This window comes from Botryllus schlosseri, chromosome 1 (assembly GCF_051294905.1).
Source record: "Botryllus schlosseri isolate E-star chromosome 1, Bs_hap1, whole genome shotgun sequence".
Taxonomy (NCBI): Eukaryota; Metazoa; Chordata; class Ascidiacea; order Stolidobranchia; family Styelidae; genus Botryllus; species Botryllus schlosseri.
In genome coordinates this window covers 2,983,713-3,001,243 of record NC_137236.1, presented here as the reverse complement: position 1 = coordinate 3,001,243, position 17,531 = coordinate 2,983,713, and the positions used below count along the sequence as shown (strand labels likewise).

At 38.9% G+C, this 17,531-nt stretch overlaps 2 protein-coding genes across 4 annotated transcripts in view; both read left to right on the top strand.

The window, feature by feature from the left end:
- The window catches only part of LOC145439227 (uncharacterized), a 462,343-nt gene that overhangs the window by 352,180 nt on the left and 92,632 nt on the right, over nt 1-17,531 (top strand). The window lies entirely within an intron of this gene.
- Nucleotides 5,467-9,184, top strand: LOC145439889 (protein NLRC5-like). Its single transcript, XM_080317546.1, has 2 exons — nt 5,467-7,613; nt 8,762-9,184. The coding sequence occupies exons 1-2, from the start codon at nt 6,293-6,295 to the stop codon at nt 9,094-9,096; spliced, it is 1,656 nt and encodes a 551-aa protein (XP_080173672.1). The 5' UTR covers nt 5,467-6,292; the 3' UTR covers nt 9,097-9,184.

The window sequence follows — 17,531 nt, the reverse complement described above, 5'->3', positions numbered from 1 at the left end:
ATATCTGGTTCGTCATACTAATGTGACCGAGTGTGAGATTTTTTCCCCTGCCCTAAATCGAGAATATACCGATAGCCGAAGTTTGTAAGAATTCACTGATGAGTACCCCTTTCATTTCGTCAACCTTCAAATTTTCATTAACCGTGTCATATGAAAGCTATACGGTACCACTGAATGCTAAGCAAATGAGACGTTAGTAAATATATATGGTACTTTTGGAGTTGTTACAGTAATGTGTATCGTAGTCAGAAGTAGGCGATTTGTTCCTCTTGAAACTACCGTAGCGTTTGCAATTTTTTGTAGACACAATTACACTAACAATATTTGAATTTTACGTTGATGACTTGTTTTTGAGAATTGTCGTGTTCTAAGCAGGTTCTAGCCCAGAGCTTATTTTATCACCAGGTTCAAGAGATTCTTCCATTCAATCTTTAGACGAGACGAGGTGAGCTTGTTAAGCTGTTTTATGGAGGAGGGTTGGTGCAATCACATGCAAAATAAGGTCAGTCGCATGCAAAATAAGGACAGTCGCATGCAAAATAAGGTCACTCGCGACGTGCAGAATAAGGTCAGTCACATGCAAAATAAGGTCAGTCGCTACATGCAGAATAAGGTCAGTCACATGCAAAATAAGGTCAGTGACATGCGAAATACGGTCAGTCACCACATGCAGATGCAGCATAAGGTCAGTGGCATAGGAAAAAGTTGGATTTGATGTAAATGTTTGGATTTATACGCTGCCTGTTAATATTCTGCATGCGAGTCACCTCGAAGTCGTAATAATCGTCTGATAATATTTTGTTGAAACATCTTCAGATTTAGGATATAGATTAGGAATGTCAATCATGAAAGTACTATATAGTATGGATTTGGATTTATGCACGGACTGATAATAATATTCTACATGCGACTGCGACTGACTTCGTAATCAAGATAGTCACGATTATCTTGTGATTGAAACATCTTGAGATTTAAGATATAGGCTAGATAAGGAATTTCAATGTCGAAAGTATGCTAGTATACAGGAAATATATTGTGAATTTATTTTTTATAAGAAAAAGAGTAGGATTTGGAATTGAAGTAGGCTACAGATTTGGAGTTATGCGCGGACTGACCTTATTTTACATGTCGCGACTGATCTTATTTTGCATGTGACTGACCTTATTTTGCATGTTTTTGACCTTATTTTGCATGCCGTCGCCCCAACTCTGTAGGTTTTATTCCGGAACCATCGCAAGCATTCGATGTATAATTGCTATGGAATCACCCAGTAACAATCAATATATGACAAAAAGCTTAAACGAAATCGGGCTATGAATATCACTTCGTACCCCTAATCACCATATCTTTACTGGGCTTAGTACTGGCAACATATTGATTATCAATAATGTATTTTTGCTATGCTCTTCCTATCTAGATCAGTTTTTCCAAACTTTTTCGATTCATCTCCCAATTAACAAGTTCAACATATCTTCATCGGCCGCTCTAAAGACTAGACCAGAGGTAATCAGTAACGGTATCCCACTACTTTTCAGTGGTATTAAAGAAGATTGTATCTGTGTACTAAATGATTTTGCTTGTATAGTACTGGAAGTTCAACACTTTATTTCCCTCGCGTCTCTCAAAAGCACCTACTTTTGAAAAATTGTTCTAGGTTATCATCCGTTTATAAAATTTATTAGTTTATTGGTTGGTGTTGTAATTTTCTATGCAGTATTACGCCCTCATGTATAATATACAGCCTGAAAATGGCATGTAGTTTCTGGAAAAAATCCAGTACCCATGTATTGGACACAACCTGCATGAGCAGTACATTATGTACCGGGTCAGTACTGTACACTAGTGGTTTTCAACCGTCGACCGGTGAGGTACCGCCAAATATAATAAAATTTTCGATCCTAATTTAAAAAAAATAAGTTAGGATTTTAGGACATTTTTTTGCACAGGGTTGTAATAGCAAATTCGTGGTCTTCCTCGGGTGTTCGTGTAAGTCAGGGCTGGCCAACCTTTTTGGCCAAAGGGCCACATTCGATTGACGAACTGTCACGCGGGCCACCATCCGCGCGAAGCGCGAAAAATTTTCGAAGTTCGTGGGTCAATAATATTGTCACTTGACTGTATTGCGGGCCTGCTGTATATCGCTGGACGCAGTTTGCAAGGACTCGACTATTCGGCGCTTGGACATATCGATATTGAAAGCTTCGACCAACATGCATCAATCATTTCGTGCCTATATAGGTTTCATCGTCGACGGTCTTTGTCTTTCTGCTAGCGCAAACGCAAGTTCGTATATGTTGAACAACACTTTGTCTCGTAATCGCGAATATAATTAGACTCAATCTGATACATTAGACGTTTTTTCATTTTCACAAAGGGGTAACAATATTTACAGCAAGAAATCGAGTGACAACATGTTCCGCGAAAATTTGTTTTGATAAATATATCTCAAATTATTCTGCTATATTGTAGTGTACGAAGATCTACCAAAATGTGACTAGCTCATGGATCTGCCAATGCGTCGGAACTGATATTTTGGTCATCACATCTAAAGTGTTGCGGCCAGACTAATCAAATTTTTGATTGGCCTCGCAAGTTCACAATCTGTGGAATCCATCTTGTATAATATTACAAATTTCGGACATTACCTCGCGGGCCACTCAAAACCTTCTCGCGGGCCACATGTGGCCCGCGGGCCACGGGTTGGCCGGCCCTGGTGTAAGTGTTGTATGCTACGATTCATAAGTAGCCCACAACTTGTTTCGGACAGATTATATGTGAAAGCAACAGAGACATTTAAACTAAAGTCACACATGGTAGTATGGTAGAGGCTATAGTACAGTAGTTCTTAACCTTTTTTCCTGCCCCGCCGCCTTACGGATATTGTCTGGGTCTGGCGCTCCCTATATTCTAGGATGGTAGTAAAAACAAGGGGTAACAGCTCGAAGTCCAGTCGGTATTTTTGGGTTATGTGACTTCAGTTTTGGATATAGCTTGAGTCGTGCCCCAGGACCACTTGACTAATTGACGTTATGATAATTGTATATGCTATATTCAGGATCAAATCTAGGTTATCATAACAACTATCCGGTCGCAGGCTCATAGCATCTGGTCTATCAACTTCAACTGAACTTGAATAGTGCTTTCAGAACTGCATTCAGTGCAGTATAATTTATTAACTCAAACACTTTTCGTGTGCCCCTTATCAAGAGTTAACGACACAATAAGAATGACAGAGAGTTTCTATACAATCTTTAAATATTCCATTAATATATACCGCTAATCGTCTGCAACGTCTGCGTGTATTGTATTCGATTTTCTCTTGTTCCTTTATTATGACTACCGGTACAACTGATTTTGCGATCCTTTTTATTATTGCAATGTTACGTCATATTTTCCAATCTGGTTTTGGTTTTAATCTCTTTCTGTACGCTTCTTATTCTGGCGGTAACTCTTGATAAGGGCACACGAAAATCCTTCAAGTTAATAAATTATACTGCAATGCAGTTTTGCAATCAATTTGATTCCGGAATCAATGGCGCGTTTTACTATGGAACAATCACAATAGTTTCACTGTGCTGCGATTGTCCAATTGTTAGCGAATAGTGCATGAAGCAGATTCGTGTGTGCCTCACCTGACCATTGTTTCTCTGCGGCGGAATTTTCTGTAATAAAGCCGAATGACACCTTCCTTGGCGATTTTGGTAGGGTTCTGGTGCTCTGACACTGTTAATAATTGTATTTTCGGAATCAGTGTGACGATAGCATTTGATTGATACCAGTTATTATTAATTCCAAACTATTTATTATGAATTGCGTTGTCGCAGGTGAGACACGACCCTCCCGTGCCTCACCTCACCTGTCGCGCTGCATTTTTTAATAATAATTATGCAAATTGATGATGTTGTGTGAAAAAATGTTCAAATTTAGTTATTTATTAACATCGTTGTAAAATATTAATAATCATAGACTCATCGTGTGTTTTCATAATAATCACTTACTCACCGTGACAACAGGTGAGGCACTCATACCTGCCAAAAATGTCCACTCCCACTACACGAGATCCTCGTCTAAAGGAGATATCTACACTACCCCCACCCAATAGCAACCTAACTAAGAGATCTATTGACTACTCGGGACCTATCATCTGGAATGCATTCCCACCACATCTTAAAATAGATTGTTAAAAGCCCTACTTGATCATCTGTTGTCGTTACACTAACACTGTTGCCCTACCTCGCCCAGACATTGCTTCATTGATCATATGCTACCATCGTTTAATTTTTCTTCTATTTTATTTTTTAACTACTGTAACCTTTTTTACAGCCATTTTTACAGCCAGACTGCTTAGAGTCAAATGTACCTGTTTGATGCTGGTGTGATCAGACTAGATGACCTTCACGGTCTTATCGATCATTCCTATCTAATACCGAATACTGTGCAAGCATATTTTCTGTACCACCATCACTGCCGTGTGTTATGTATTTCGGTTGGATGAAAATAAAGACTCTCTCTCACCTACCCTCCAATTCTTAAATTTTTAGACACGACGCCTTTTTTGATAATGAAAATTTTGACCAATCAAAAAAATAATATAAACAGGCGCAATAATTTTTGCAATCCCACTGCATTACTTGATGGCATCATTAGCATGGAATTTTTTAACTACCGTAGGCGATATATTTTTACGTGACAAATTAAGTCAAAATTTTGTCAAAAATGTAGCTAGAATTTTTTGCAACCTGTGTTTCGTTTGTATCATAGATGTTTACGTTGTCGGTGAACTTATCATTTGATATTTTACAGCTTGTAGTCTAGTTCATATGCCTACCGTTGTAGACGGCCCATTGTCTGCTCAGTGTGAATCATAAACGATCAAATGAAACAAATATGCTGACATGGTGTTATGCTCAACGTAACGCAATATCCTAACTGAAGCGAGAGTGCGTGGGCATTGGCTCTTATATCAAGAAGAGCTTGATGACAAATTGCGATGTAGACATCATTGCCAAAATGAAGCAACACGGTTTGTCACCAGCAGTGTACGCACAACTTCAGTGGTGTTGTCAGCCAACAACTGCTGCTGATGAATAGCCTTTCTCAACTATTTGCAAGCTACTTAGTTGGATAGCTACTTAGACATTTTAAACCCGAAAATATAGAAAAGTAGGCCTACTTTTCGTTGTACTGCAACAAATTGTAAATATTTCTACCATAATGTGTGATACAACTATTGGAATTCTTCATAGGTCCAGGATTGTTTGAAATAATTTTTTTTTGTCATGTAAAAATTTGTCAGTCTTGAAGTCAGAATTTTTTTGATCAACTACTTCGTGAGGACTGACAGTTCCGACCAGAAATGAAGATAACTTGTACAATTCTAACATAATATGCGACAACACCTACCGTAATTTGTATATATGAGATCAAAATTTCGTCAAAATTAAGTTTTCTAGGATAAACAATGTCGCTATTTTAATTTGGTAGGGTAAAATCTTTCGTTTTAGGTCAACAATGGCTTTTTGTAACTGTTGGGACCCATCTCAAATGTGACATTAGGGCTATACCTAGAGCGGTATTTCTCTACTGGTCGCACTTTTTCGGCGAAATAGTAACATGATACTGTAATTTTAACCTGCCATAAAATGTGCTTATTCAAAGTGGCATTCTATAAAATGTGCTATCAGTGCAAGGTGTAGCATTGGTGTATAGATAGTATGTTACAGTGATCACTATTGAATCGTAATCTACCATAATTGGGATTATTGCCGTTGTTTAAACTTGCAAGTGTCAACACAAATTAAATTCACCCTGAGTTCAAGAAACATTATTTCTCCGAGGTGGTTTCGCGCTGTGACTTCGCTGCTTTCATGTTTTCCAAAGAGGGCTGGTTCCTAGTTTCAGAACCATTGTTATTGATATACAGCAAAGCAACATTTTAAAAATATCCCAAACTGACGTATAATTCTGCATTCCATGCCGTACCGAATACTTTGGTGTTGCGCATCCCCGAGTGGTACACATAACTCTGGTTAAGATTAACTGCTTCATACTGAATGTTGTGAATATAGAAGTCTTTGCATGAGATAGCATGAAGAAACGTAATCAACACTGGAACACCAGCATATCCCTTAAGTAAAATATAACGATACAAAAACAATATTATCTTCCAGACTCGTGTTTAGATTTGATCCAATCAATCAATGAAAATTCGTCAAGAACGACGGCTGATAAAATTCTTGAAGACTTTGCTGATGAGGATCTCAGCCAACCAGATTTCCAAGTTAATCCCCAGATGAGGCTGGTGATGAGATCAGAATATTTCAAAGGGAATTATGAAGAGGTGTACGGAATGGAAGTTGCGATGAAAAGAAAATTATTCTTCTGGAAAAAGAAAGAGGTTGTGAAAAATCAATTCAGAAAAGAGTTCGGATTCCTCAGACAAAAAGTTGACGACGACAAATTCATCGACCTAGATGAAGTTTTGCAGCAAGTTATCAACAAGGAAAGTTCTATCACCGCCATAGTTGCGTCTGCGGGTTCTGGAAAAACCACTCTTGTGCGCAGAATCGCTAGAATGACTTTAGGGCATTCACTTGCAAATACAGACGCCATTGCAGGCCCCTCTCAGCTCAAGTACAGATTAATACGGTATATAGAAATAAAAGGCATGCAAGATAAAGGATTCATCAAACCATCTAAATTTCTCTTCGGTGGCCTCTTTCCGGATGAAACCAACGAGGAATGTGCATATCAGTGGTTGCTACAAAATCAATCAAAAGCAGTTTTATTTTTCGACGGCTTGGATCAAGCTGTGTGGAAAATCGATAACAAGGGCGACGAGAAAATAAATCCTTATACTGCCGCCAGCGCAGCAACGATCATGTACAACATCCTCTCGCGTAATCTGCTCGCTGATACAAAGATCGTCATCACTTCCCGAGAATTCCAAGTCTCGGATTTACCAGTGGAAGCTCGACCTGCCGACATCATCACACTTTCTGGTCTGACTCTAGATGATGCAAAGAAGCTTTTTGTGTTTCTGATACGTCAGCATGGAGATGAAGCATGGGAGAAGATAGAAACGATGTCACCAAGGCTGATCAATTTAGTTTTTATTCCCGTTTTTCTGGTCTTAACCGCAGTGATCATGGCCAAGAATCCGAACGAACCTCCTCCTAAGACGGTCACAGGACTCTACAAAAAAATTACATCCAATCTAAGCAGCGTGAAAAATATTACTCAAGCTGATGCTATCGTCGGAGTTATCAATAAATTGAAAGCGATGTCATATCACGGCATGGAAGAAGGGAGAGTGACATTTTCTGAAAATGATTTGAGGAAGTTCGGACTTACAAAAGAAGAAGTTCGAGATCTCATGATGAAGGTTCCAGGAAATAACCTCCTCAGTTGCAATCTGTTAGATGGCAGTTTTATTTTCTTCTTCTGCCATCAAAGTCTCCAGGAATTCCTCGCAGCGGGCTTTGTAGTCGAAATGACCCGTAAAAAGTTCACGAGCTTCAACTCTAAACACTTGCACAAAGAGAGATGGTCGGTCGTCCGCAGATTCGTGTGCGGCCTCATTTATGACGAAACACCGGATAATATTTATGAAAGTGAGTCTCATCAGAGAATATAGTTTTTCGTGATCGTATTCCTACTACTTTCAAGACGTTGAAAGCCATAAAATGGATAGTTATGAGACATCTGTTACCGTAGTAGCACATAATTATCCCGACGCATTCGCTTCATTCAATGTAGAAGGATCATATTTATCTCCTGAATACGTTTACCGATAACATCGATTCAATTTCAAGGTGGATAGAATGCAGTAAAACCCTATTTTTCACTTGGTCATTGCGAAACCCGCAAAACAAAATTATATTACATTGATATTTTAACTGAGACTTTTCATGTCTATGCCAGATTTTCCTATTTTTTAAGCAGTACCGGTATACTACATAACTCTTTTAACAAACTGACATTGACACTGATAAGCCTAATGGTTAGACCACATCTTGGATTGCCGGCATTCATTTGCCAGCTAAATAACGACGAAAGACGCTTGCGAGCTACTTGCAAAATCTTATGATAAAATATGAATCCGTAAGAAAACTCCCATTGAACACAAGGCTATGAATTATCCGTCTTCATAAGCGAGTTTGGTCGTGTCATATTTTAAGTATAAGAGTTATTCAATTGTGAGCTGAGTCCTAGGCTTTGAGTCCAGGTTATTAGCTGTGATCGTTCATTGCTCCGAACAATCACTCAACGTAATTGGCCATTTTTTCGTTGCCATTCCATGTTTACATTCAATAGTGGTAATAATTATATATTTTGCAAAGTTGCAAAAGAATTTCGATTAATTTAAATGTAGAAAATCAATATCTCACGCTTTACAATATGGTGGGTACGGATCCAGCAAGCTTATTGAATTCATGCTCTATCGCACTATTGTCACAATGCAGTAAGAGATCAATCCAATCTGAACTGTATCATATTCTGTCGTTCTGCGTACATAAAGTCGCATACGTAGACAGCCGGAAAATCTGCGACAGGCAATTGGAAATTTTAACGGTTCGCCTTTAGGATCTATATTTTACAACAATGACATACGTCATGGATTCATTGTATCGTTGTGAAAACAGGCGTACATTTGTGAGCAAGTACGCCTTCCATTCTACCACATGGCTGTGCCTTAGGGAAAACTGTTGTTTCTCTCGATTGTAATATGATATAGTGAAGTGCATTTTTTGATTGACAGTCTCAAATCGGTCACTGAAAAGACAAATTCTTGGTGGATCAATTCGTTCGCAACTCAAGAAGAAAAAGGACAAGCACGTTCGCATGGAACTGTATACAGCAATCTATGAATCAGGAGACGCCGATCTTATGAGACAAATTTCCGATATCGATGCATCTGACATCTCGCTGTCTCGCGATGAGGCTCATATCGTCGGATCGCTTGCAGTAAGGAGTGAAAGTCTGGATCGCTTGGATTTAAACAACTGCAACATTAATGATGAGCTTTTAGCAATCATTACCGGGAGTCTGGAAAAAAGAATACAAGTGAGTTCAAGCATAAAACACTTGGATTGATATGTCGCTCGGTAGGTATAGGCTATGACAAGTCACATGTCTGGCTCGAGCGAGTCCCATGTCCATGGACCGTATAATCAGAATGCGAGTTTAACCCTTACGAAGTGGGCGTATCATATATGATATGGCATGTCTCCGACACCGATTTCTCCATGTTGACACGCCCTAGACATCGGGTAGGGGGGGGGGGGGGGGTAGGGGAACTTGAGTAGGTAGGGGAATTTGAGTACATTCGACAAAAACTTTTGCTTTCTCAACATATCTGCTTTAAATTCGGCAGTTCTGCGTTTATTCATTAGCTCACTATGTAAGCTCTAGATAAGACTAATAACCATTTTTATCAAAGGCCGATTATAGCTTCCACGTGGAATTGAAAGTTTGTGAATTTTTTTTTCATTTTTGACGCCACTTTTCAACTTCTTTGCAGACAGCATAAAAATGGTTGTTGCATATCCAAATATTGCTTAAGTTTGTGATAGTTGATCATACTACAAGGTATGGCAATGCATTTTGTCAATGGTGGTAAGAGAAAGTTTTAATTTGAAGAATATTTTTTTGGGGTGATTCGGGTATAGTATAAATTAGGGGTGGGTTAAATTGAGTATACTACTAAATGAGAACTTTTTTTGTTGCACTATCATCAGAGAGGTTGTAGATACTCTTTTGAATCTTGTTATTCTGATTTTGTTTCACAATTAGAGAGTTAAAACAGTAACAGACATGCTCAGGTATTATAAGAAGAAGCGAACCCCTAAATATGCACCACATGAATTAGATCAGGCCATCAAAGAAAGTAAGACAGGAAAGAGCTGTTATAATAGAGTCTGGGATTCCCTATGAAGCACTCTAACAAAGTTAATTAAAGCAACACAGAAAATTGTAGCCCCAAGAGCAAGAATCAGTTGACGAAAGTGACTAGATGAAAAGTTTGACTCGGGCAATTACTACTTTAGCTAGTCATAATGCCAAAACAAGGCATGTTCACTTGATCAGGCCATAACTGGTGAGGTGCTGACATCAGAAGAAAGCATGACCAGACTTTAGGATGAGGAGAATGTATGAAAGCTAAAACGCAAGAGCAATGAAGTTGTGGTCAGTGACGATTATGAGGAGGAAGTAGCCACTCTAAGTACAGTTCTGAGATGGACTGGGGGAATTTGAAACAGTTCAGAAAGAGGAATGATATCAACGAGTTGGATTGGCTCGTTATACAATACAGACGAAGTTTCTGGGGCAGGTGGAAAATATGATAGGTGGCGGTGAAACATTCGAACATAATTTTTTGTTTGGTATGAATATAGCATCAACCAACGGGTTGCATATTTTTCTATCCCTGAAACATTGATGACATCAATTTCATGTGGAGAATATTTTCCATTTCATTCATGAAGTAATTTTCAAAGTGAAAGCACCAATTTCAGAAAGAAGAGGGATTGTGAAATTTGATTTGAATCCAAACATTTAGTGAAACTTTGACATCTGATTATTTCGTTCTGCTGTTCCTCCCAAAAAAATTTCTGTTTAAGCAACAATAGGAGATCTTGTTCCAGTTTCTTTTTTAAAAACATGTAAATATACTCAGTTTTCCCATACAATGGGTCATTTGGGTATAATGTGGGGATAAGGCTTGCTTCAAGTACAATTTAGACAGTATACTCAATTTTCCCACAAAATTGGGGCAAATTGAGTATACGAATTTGTAAAAAAAAAATCACAATATTTTTCCACTGCGAGCAAATTGAATCTTAAATTAATTTGCAACCGAAAATTCAACCACACAATGTAACAATTATCTACCAGCCACCTTTTTATTCGACTGTTTATGAAAATGACAGCTGCTCAAACTACGTTTTTTTGAAAAGCTGAGACTTTTCCGATGTATTTGGTACCTTACTCAAAAATTTTGGCTGGTAAAAATAAACAAAAAATTAAAAATAAAATAAAATATGCTTATCACCTAAAACTTCCGGATATTTTCCGAGTGGTAAATATTGTCGGAAAATCTGCCAGAACATCAGAAGTCGACATGTACGGTTTTCTGTCTAACTTTTCACCGTTTCAAACATCAAAACGTTTTCTGGAGAGTTTTCTGAGGGGGATTTGTAAATTTTGGTCACGCTTCAGTGATTTTCAAGATCTAGGTCAAGTTCAAGTGCAAATTCAGTCGGCATATGAGTCATAAACAGGTTTACTAGGCCTGCAAATGGTTGGATATGACAGAAGAAAGCATATCGCGTTGTTTTATGCCATAAACCGGACTGTAGGGGCCGATTGAGTCTTGATCATGAACTTGACCTTGATGACAACTCACTGACCACGCCCATTTGTAAATTTTATATGTATTTTCCATTTTTCGATATGTGACGAACCGCGCGGTTTACAACCATGGTTGACGGCTTGTTTGAAACCAGGCAACAGTGGCTACGCACTGAAGCATCAAATTCCTCTCTCTGACGCCAGCCTGAGTGTCAGCCTTGAAAATTGAGAGAGAGAGAGATATTTTTTGGGGAAAAGCTTGTTTATTTAAACTTATTAAAAAACCTCAGACATGTCATGGGGTGTCGATCAAGGGCGGAATCGGTAGAGGGCTATACTCCGCCCACTTGTAAACTGGAACGGCCCAGATTCAAGACCTGGTGGGGTCACGCTGAGAATTTGAAAAGTGAAGGTCAATTCTGCAAAATATGGCCCCACCTCGTAAGGGTTAAGGCCGTCCACTATAAGTAGTGTGACTTCCAGCGGTGGACTACAGGTCACAGGAGAAAAAAGCAGAATAGCTTACTCGTCAACTAAAATCGCATCGTGCATCGAATACTAGTTTTTCCATCTTCAGACATATTTCCTATTTAATGCTGGAGTCATGATATGAGAGTAGGATTGAAATTGGGGGAGTCAAACTCAACTTGCGTACAGTCTGGATTCGAACCTACAGATAGCTCGTTGGCTAGACCAGTCGAATTATTCCAAAATGTTACCTCAAATCCAATGCCCTATTTTGCCACTGTACTACTTTATTATGAAGCCAGTGTACAAGATAGTATATTACACTATTTGACGAATGATATGGGTTCTAAACTAGTATCTCTTTTATTCGCAAACAATCAATTTGGCAAAAGTACGAGTTCTGAGTTGAATAGATACATAAACTGCCAAAGCAGTGTCCCAAACGACGGTATAAGTTGGTATGCTTCTACGCTCTCTTGTTGTTACAGTTCCGGTCTGGCGTTAGCCATGACTATACGTTGTGGGAATTAAGATAGATTTACCTCCAAACAGTGACGTTGGAAATTGGTTCATCAATATTGAATCCTGTTTCAGGTTTCTGTAGCGGCCAGGGACCGTTTGACCCAAAACTGACATAGCGCTGCGAAAACAGATATTGACACCATATTTTGTCATTTTTTTAATCTCCGTGTGACCTGTATATAACGATTTTGCATTGCGTTTTCGCAGCTACGAAGAACTACTTTGCGATACATTTTTACACAAACCTGTGAACTCAGTGCGCACATTCTGCCACTAGAGTTGGTATAATTTGGCCTATGAATATTACTAATCATTCGGTTTCTTGGACACCACTGATTTAGATCATCGCAGTTCGGTGTGGGTATTATCCAAACGCATCGTTACATCACGAAAACATTGATCTTATTGGAAAATGCGCGCACGGATGATTGTCCGAAATTCTTAAGTTAATAGGATTGCCCTACGTATAGATTTTACGGGACATGTTCGGGATTTCATTGTTCACGTTGGTGTGTCTGGAAGAAAATTTTAATATATACCTCAAAGTCCATAGTTTTGAAGGCTTGAAGTACGCTCAAAATCTTTTCCAAATAAACATAAAAAATAATAGCAGATTTATGCTACTGAAATTTTTTCTCGGCGCTACGCGCAATTTCGTGCACTTTGTATTGATTTAATTATAGGGCCACCTCCAGAGTTGAATCGATTAAATTAATTGAATTCAATTTCAATTACAATTACTTTTTTGCATGTTTTAATTACACATGATTACAATAACTCTATGCTAAATTATCAAATTACAGCTACCATCAGGGTCGTAACCTAGTCACAAAGGCTCCGAGAAACAAGTTAATTTCATTTTCATAGTTTTGACTCGAGTCAAGTCGAGTCATTTTCAATTCACCACCGAGTCCAAGTCAGCGATCAGAGGGTGGAGTCCGAGTCATGGCATTATGACTCGAGTCCAAGTCATTGTGTTGAATTCTCAGATTCTTGTTAAATTCTTGGTAACCCACTTATTATAACCCAGTTTGTTGATATCAAATGGTTCGCATCAGGGCTTTGGAGCAGCCGTAAATTTAAACTGCTCCAGCTCCGGAGCTTTCTTCTATCATACATTAGCTCCGGCTCCAGCTCCGGAGCTGCATTATTACCACTGCTCCGGCTCCAGCTCCGGCTCCGGCTCTGAAATTATCGAATAGGCCTGTCTATGTCAGGAGTGGCCAACCCGCGGGGGAAATGTGGCCCGCAAGAGGGTTTTGCGTGGCCCGCGAGGTAATTTCCTATTATTTTATCCAAAATTAATTGTTCAGATTGTGAACTTGCAATGCCAACCAAAAATTACAATTCTGGCTGCGACATTTGGGATATTGATGACTGAAATATCAGTTCCGACGCATTGGCAGATCCAGGGTCCAGTCGCATTTTCAGTAAATCGTCGTACATTAGGCCCACAATCAACTAAAATAGAAGCGAAATTTTTCTTCACGCTTCGCGTGTTCAATTGTCACACGATTTCTTGCTTGGTAGCCTACCCCCTACTGAAAATGAAATAAAAACGCCTAATTTACCCGATTGAGTGTAACTGTATTCGCAATTACGGGAGAACGTATTTTAGCGTTTGCGGTCGCATAAAGATCGTCGACGGTGAAATGTAGGCACAAATGATTGTCGCATATTATCGGAGACCTTCGATATCGATGTGGCCAGACACCAAATAGTCGTGTCCTTGCAAACTGAGCCTAGCGAGCGGTATACAATAGACCCGCAATATACTCAAGTAAAAATATTATTGACCTAGTTTATTTTATAAACTTTGAAAATTTTACCCGCTTGGCGCGGCTAGTGGACCGCGCACTCGTTCGTCAATTAAATGGGCCCCTTTAGCCGAAAAGGTTGGCCATTCCTGGTCTATATAGATAACTAATCCACCCATAGGTTAGTTATCTATAGTAATCTAGAGTCTGTCAGCCGTCAGTAACATCCGATGTAACAACGGAGACATATAGGTGCCGCCGTGCCGGCTTGTGACGTCATGATAAATACTTGTCAATTGTCGACAACATCATAGTTGCATTAATACGCACTTTTCTCTATGCCATTGCTGTGCACAGCATTAAAATTCAGGCCTGCTGTTCAATTATGATAAATCAGCAGATGCTGTGGTTGTTGCATATAAAATAGCATCTATGAAATAGGTCGGAGCCGGAGCTACTCCTCAAATAACGGGCTCCAGCTCCGGCTCCGGCTCCGGCTGAATTTTATGTAGAGCTCCGGCTCCGGCTCCAGCTCCGGTGAAAATGCACGGCTCCGGGGCTCCGGCTCCGGCTCCGGCTCCAAAGCCCTGGTTCGCATTCATAATATATTAAATTTCCTCACTTGTAGCAGTTTTTGATCGCATTTTCAAGTAGCCTACCAGTACCAATAGGCGAAATCCCAATAGTGTGGTCACTTTACTATGCTTTGAAATTACAATGAAATGTCGGTTTTGGCTTGGCGAGTCTCGAGTCATATGACTTGGTTCGAGTCGTGCGTAATGACTCGAGTCCAAGTCGAATCAATACACAGATTGACTCGAGTTGAGTCGAGTCATTTCGGAATTTTGCGAAAATGACTCGAGTTAAGTCGAGTCATCAGAAAATCGTGACTCGGGTCTTTAGAACCCAGACTACAATTACAATTACTGCTGAACATGTAAGTACAATTATAATTACAATTACTGGTAAAAGTCTGATTGATTCGTTAGAGAGGTGCTCTTTGACAACTTTAGCAGTGTTTGGATGACTCGAGTCATTACTTGACTCAAGTCAGACTCGAGTCAAATTTTTCGTATGACTTGACTTGACTCGAGTCAATTTGCAGAAATGACTTGCCTTGACTTGGCGCTTCAAAAATGCGGATTGACTCGTGACTCTGAGCAAAATTTACGATTCAATTTTCAAGTCATCAAGTAAACGGTATCAATTAAATCACTGTATTTTGTGTATGTTCATATTTTTAGCGATACGCTTGTGTCACTTGTGAAAGTAACCAGGCATTCAGATGAATGTACGTTTGAATGATCCTCCATTATTGCATCACAAATACATTCACCACAAGCGAAATGATCACAGGTTACGTTGTCGTAGTAGTAGTAGTAATAATAGAAGAAGAAGAATTTAACAACAGCGTGTGCTAACATGGCCCATTGATTACCTTTACCAACCCCTCTAGTATGATTTAAATCTGGTGAATATAGTTGATATGTTTGTTTTCTCACGGATGTGTAGATGGTAGTGTATTGTACCATATCAATTTGTTACAACTTCTCGAGGCTTCGTATTCGACCCAATTGGCTGATATTAACAGACTGTAACATAGCTATACAGTTAGTCGCCTATTTTTGTGCGGGTCTACGTGTGCGTGATTGACACAATGCCTTCTTGCATGCATACAAAATTTTATATTCATTATTTGATGCAAGATAAATGGATAATTAACCTGTCTTTCTAACATCTAGCAAAATGTAATGACTTTGAATCGTCGCTGATACTTTGAAAATTCAATTTCACTTGAATTGTGGCTTGACTCGTGACTCGACTTGACTTGACTTGACGTGAATCGAGTCACATCCAAAAAACGAGTGACTTGACTTGACTCGAGTCACCTTCGAAAATCATTTTACTTTACTTGACACGAGTCAAAATGTGCAATGACTCGAGATGACTCGTGACTCGAAGGTAGTGACTTGATCCCAACACTGAACTGTAGCGACGTATTTAGCAACAACCTCAAGCTATTCATGTTTCGTTCATGATTCGTACTACGCAGAATACCCTTTAATTAGAAAAAAAAACTTGAACGTATTCAAACTATTCCTAATCATGAGCTCTGAAAAATACAAAAAAATAATTTTTTATAAGCGACTACTAACAATCAAAAGTTCGAGCGACTGGCAACGACTAATAGCGAATAGGATACAAGACAGTCAATGAAATGTACTCAAACGAATACTCGGAGCTGAGTAAGGTGAATGAAATGTAATTGGTACGGCAATAAGGATGATACCGATAAGGTGTGTAAAATTAAAATAAATGCAAAAGTAAAGAAGCTCCTGATAACTACCAATTACAAAAGTTTGGTTCGCAGTTACATTTTCACTTGCTCAAAACTGTTAGACTGCATTTGATGAACATTAGGATGCGGAAAGGTTCTGGCCCCAGTAAATTAAGCTAAAATATTGGGTAAGACTGGGATAACATCTCTAGAAATGTGTGATCTAGCGTGATGAAGTCTTGGTTGAAAACTTGAATTTCTTTTTGCAATTGTTGCAGCAAGCCTCAGTACTCGAAAGAGACTTAAAAAAAAACGCTGACCGTGGTGTAGGAAATGGTTCAGCACAGGTTACAGAAGAGTTTATTTGCTTTTCGTCCATTTATGAAATAGTAAGGTTTTGTTCAATAGCCTATATTGTAATTCACCAAGTTTTCTGTTGGAGCTGAAGTTGGCCTATGGGAAAAGGTTTAGTATGCCTGAAATAGTTAACGAGGTACGCAGAGAAGATCCATGTTAATGTACTAATCATTTTATGTTGTGATTGTCAGGTTTCAATAACAATGCAATTGAAGTTGCATTTAGTAAAATTTTTATCAAGTTTGTATCAATTACACAGAATAGAAATGCTTCAATGACAATTAAAATATTATGAAAAATATAATTAATTACATGCAGCTTAATTACAAATTACAGTTGATCCTACTGTGGCCGCCTCGCTCGCAAAAATGAAATCGAAAGTGAATAAAATTAGCTATCATTCACTGAAATGAAATCGTAATCTCAATTATAGAGTAGCCTACGGTGTATTCCTATAAGATAGAGAGCATTATACATATATTCTCTTGTTGCCCGACATATGAGCATGCGACACAATGAAAAACGACAGTTCAGCATGGAACACATCAGCATGCGTCACTTCAGCATGTGACTGTATAACCCAAAAGCTTACCCTAACCCGAAACATAACCTAACCTAACATAACCTAGCCTAACCTAACCTAAATCCTAACCCTAACCCAACCATAAATTCAACCATAACCTACCCATAACCCGTAATTTAAGCCACATGCTCATGTGTCGCATGCCAAATTGTCGCATGCCGAAGTCTCGCATGCTGTAATGTCGCATGCTCATATGTCCACGGACCATATTCTC

Bases quoted from the DNA above. Each gene is read 5' to 3' on its own strand.
- LOC145439889 (XM_080317546.1), top strand. From the start codon at position 6,293: ATGAGGCTGGTGATGAGATCAGAATATTTCAAAGGGAATTATGAAGAG. The intron at 7,614-8,761 runs GTGAGTCTCATC...TTTGATTGACAG, and splicing joins ACCGGATAATATTTATGAAA to TCTCAAATCGGTCACTGAAA.